The sequence below is a fragment of the Neomonachus schauinslandi genome, chromosome 13 (genome assembly GCF_002201575.2).
Source record: "Neomonachus schauinslandi chromosome 13, ASM220157v2, whole genome shotgun sequence".
Lineage (NCBI taxonomy): Eukaryota > Metazoa > Chordata > Mammalia > Carnivora > Phocidae > Neomonachus > Neomonachus schauinslandi.
Window position 1 is genome coordinate 17,114,000 of NC_058415.1, and position 4,199 is coordinate 17,118,198.

The 4,199-nt window shown below is 38.8% G+C and overlaps 1 protein-coding gene across 1 annotated transcript; it reads left to right on the top strand.

Annotated features, from left to right (window-relative positions):
* Positions 1–390: 390 nt before the first annotated feature.
* Positions 391–966, top strand: LOC123326503 (ubiquitin-conjugating enzyme E2 W-like). Its single transcript, XM_044920648.1, has one exon. The coding sequence runs from the start codon at positions 404–406 to the stop codon at positions 857–859; it is 456 nt and encodes a 151-aa protein (XP_044776583.1). The 5' UTR covers positions 391–403; the 3' UTR covers positions 860–966.
* Positions 967–4,199: the final 3,233 nt, after the last annotated feature.

The following is a 4,199-nucleotide window of genomic DNA, read 5'->3' on the forward strand; positions in this document are numbered from 1 at the left end:
GTGCCTCAGTTATTCACATTTTTTACAATGAGGAAAGAGACTATAAAACAGTTTGTATAATATTATCTAATTTTGGGGGGACTGTCTCATATCTGCATTTATACATTTACTCGGGAAATATTTCTGAAAGTATATGTCCCCAAATACTAACAGTGTTTGATTCTGAGTGGTTGGATTAAAGGTGTTCTTTAAAAAAGACCCCCCTTTCCCCAACCTATAACAACAACAATACAAAACATATTGCTATATACATCCATCTCATCAGCTCAGGATATAATAAGATCATAACATATTTAACATCCAAATGAATATGACTTTGTGTCCCATCCTAACATAGAGAAATTCATTTTTTAAGAAGATTTATGGTCTCTGGCCTTGCCGGCTTTGGGGGGATGGTTCCATCATGGCGTCAATGCAGAAACGACTGCAGAAAGAACTGTTGGCTTTGCAAAATGACCCACCTCCCAGAATGACATTAAATGAAAAGAGTGTTCAGAATTCAATTACACAGTGGATTGTAGACATGGAAGGTGCACCAGGTACCTTATATGAAGGGGAAAAATTTCAGCTTCTATTTAAGTTTAGTAGTCGATATCCTTTTGACTCTCCTCAGGTCATGTTTACTGGTGAAAATATTCCCATTCATCCTCATGTTTATAGCAATGGTCATATCTGTTTATCCATTCTAACAGAAGACTGGTCCCCAGCGCTCTCAGTCCAGTCAGTTTGTCTTAGCATTATTAGCATGCTTTCCAGCTGCAAAGAAAAGAGACGACCACCAGATAATTCTTTTTATGTTCGAACATGTAACAAGAATCCAAAGAAAACAAAATGGTGGTATCATGATGATACTTGTTGATGCCACTGTTATCATCCTCCTAGCAGAAGATAGTCCTACTGAGAAAATGAGCACTTTGATCATTCAGTAACTTAACCTTTGACTGGAAGTGACCTATAGGCAATGAAGACTACTTCCTTTTACTGCATTTTTACTTGTGTGCATTCTGGGCGCATGTTGATCGCTGGTTCAGTCCAGGCAACTGACATGCTTTTATTAGTCATACAGTATTAATGCAGGTGTCAGGAAATGTCAATATAATTCCATTTTTATTTTTATTTTTTTAAGCTTTTGGAAAAGTTCCAGGTCCTCATGTATTGTGCAATAACAATGACTTCCTTGGCGGTTTTGGGACGTTCATTGCCGGCAATGGACGTTTAACAGGAAAAATTTTCATTAACTCCTGCCACCCAATAATTAATGCATGATAGGGCCTATGAAATGAACTTATTGGTTATAGTGGGATTATAAATAAAGTGAGGGATCCAACATTACTTTGAAAGTCACCCCAACTGTTTATATTTGGATTCTATGCACTGTGATCCTAAGGTTAACAGCATGAATTAACATGCATCTTTAAAGGACTATAATGAAAGATCATTGCGTATTTATTGAATTGTTTATATCTGCTGTCAAATTGTTTTGACATGGAAGGTTTTCAAGTAACATTGGCAGAGAGGTACAATATTGTTATCCCTATGGTGAAAATAAATTCATTTGTTGTATATAGTTCCTCAATCTCTGAAGTAAAGGTATGAGTAATCTAGGGTATGAATGGTTGAATCAAGGCTTGATTTTGGAAGTAAGAACAATGGCAGTGATGATGAAACTGCTGTAGTCCTTAATTGGGGCTTGTTTGTACAGTAACGATATTTCCAAGTAGATTACACTCTGTTACTTCCTGCTAGCCATCAGCATGAGCCCTACTGCCTAAACACTATTTCATTTATTTATGTTTGGAAAATCCATAAAGAGTTTTCATTTGCAATTTTGTTTCTTTTATGTTTTAAGTCAAGTTTGAATGTTACAGTACTTCAATTGAAAAGCTTTTGTCAAGTTTTTTCTTGTAATTTTTTCTTTACTTGTAAGTATCATTTTGTCCTTTAATCCTGTACCCTAAAATAAGAAATACATTTTTGACAGAGGCTTAATGTTTAAAAAAAAAAAAAAAGAAGATTTATTTATTTATTTTTGAGAGAGAGAGGGAGGGAGAGAGAGAGAGATCAGGGAGGGGCAGAGGGAGAGAGAGAATCTCCGGTAGACTCCACTCTGAGCTTAGAGCCCGACATGGGGCTCCATCTCATGACCCTGAGATCATGACCTGAGCCGAAATCAAGAGTCAGATTTTCCCAGGTGCCTCAGCAAAGTTCATTTTTATTCAGAGGTTCTCTTCTCTTAGATTTCCTGGGACCCCTTGGTTTACGTATTAAGTCCAAAAGGGGTCAGGAATGGACACCATCAGTAAAAGTTCAGGCGCTGAAGAGTCCAGTGTTTTAGCTGTTAGTTTTGCTTCTGCTGGGAAGTAGTGTTACCTCCAAGATCAGATAATCTAGGGTATGAACAAGATTCTGTCCTTGGCAGAAATCATCATGGTGGTTGAGGACCTATCTACCATAACTCTGGTCATGCAGTCATTCTTCAGGATGCTAGATCAAAAACCATTCTAGCATCTGCTTTTTATGTCCAGGATTATCTTTTTCTTCCAATTTTCTCCAAATGCGAACACAGCCATCTTTCTTAACTGCTTCAAATCATGGTCCAGTGTAGATTTTCTGGTCGAGCGTGGGCATCACAATAGTCCACAGCACAGTTTTCAAAGTGTGGGTCATCCTGCCTTAAATCACCCAATATGATTGTAGGTATGTCTCCTACAGGGGAGGGGAGGAACATGGAGAACCTTGTATATAATAATCATCATCTCTCTTGAGGGCATAGTCCAGTTAAACCAACTCTTAGTTTACATGATTAAACTCAACAGTTGACATCTCATTCAGTACATTTTTGCATTCAGATGTAGTGTGGCCTCCCATTTTTCTCTAAAAGCAATGACTGGATAATTACCTTACATTGATGTAAACAAAGGATACATTCCAGTAGGTCTTCCAAACATAGGATAACTTCAAAAGTCTTCCAAAATGTTCAGAAGTTCCCTAAAAGATGACTCTCTTTTTAAAAGAATAATAATAAAAAAAAATTAACAAAATATAACCCCCACCCCCACCCCATTTCTGTAATCTTAGGCAAGGGCCAACATTCTGGCAAGCCTTGTTTGGTCACCTCTCTTCCGTACATGGTGGTTACCTGTGAGACGCCATTGTCCCAGACCACATGGTCTCTCCAGATGCAGCTGCCCTGGTACTTTCAGGTTGTGCTTGGTTCCTGGTGAGCTTTGGCGAATCTGGGAACCGCCAGCCTAGGAGATTAGCCTTTATCATGTCCCGTGAGGTTCTTTCTTGGCATTCATCCCCTTCTGGGCATTTCCAGGGAGCAATCTACAAGTCTGTATTTGTAGACCTCTTTCTCCTCAACTTTCATCTTTCAAATTCTTTTCTCTTATATGGTCTTGGTTCTTCTGGAAATAAAAGCTAAGGGAGAAATTGCATGTAGGCGACTTTTGATTTCTAGCCTGCCTCAGGCTTCCTCTAAAAAGTGGATGCATTGACTTCTACCTTCTTAAATGAGAAAGAGGAAAATATTAGAAAATCATAATTAGTATGTCAAGACATTATTCTGCCAAATTGTGAGCAATCAAATCTACAAGTGTGTTTGGGAGCCGTATGCATTCAGAGAAAAAGAGACCTTAGAGATCACCGGGTCCAGGGTTCTCATTTTTTATAGGACGAATCCAATGGCCCAGGAGGATGATGACCTGGATGAATGTCACATGGACAACCCTTTCTATGCATTTGGTTACTGTTTCTGTTGACTCCAGCAAATGCTGTATTAGTCTCTTCCAGGCTTTTGGGCTAAACTCTAAGGACAACTCAAAATTGCTTGGTTTTGACTTTTGGTGTTGTCAGGTCATGTTTGGAACCAAGGGTTTGCTCTGTACAGTGCTAGAACACTGTGGACTTTCAATGGCTCTTAAAACAGCAACAGCACGTTTTTCTAATGCTGGGAAAATGAGAAAGGCGAACGGGCATAGAGCTGGTTTTGACAGCATCCTTGTCTGACCCTGTGAGCACACAGCTTATTTGCTGTTGAAAATAAAGGACAGCTTCATTATTAACTCTTCTCATGGAGCGGATGGAAGGCAGCATTGGGTGATTATGGAAATCACCCTAAACTTCTCTGGTCCTAAAAACTCTCATCTATAAAATGAGTTTAATACATCTTTGCATCCCCACTTCCTAGAGTTATG

Coding starts and splice junctions, on each gene's coding strand:
- LOC123326503 (XM_044920648.1), top strand. CDS start 404: ATGGCGTCAATGCAGAAACGACTGCAGAAAGAACTGTTGGCTTTGCAA.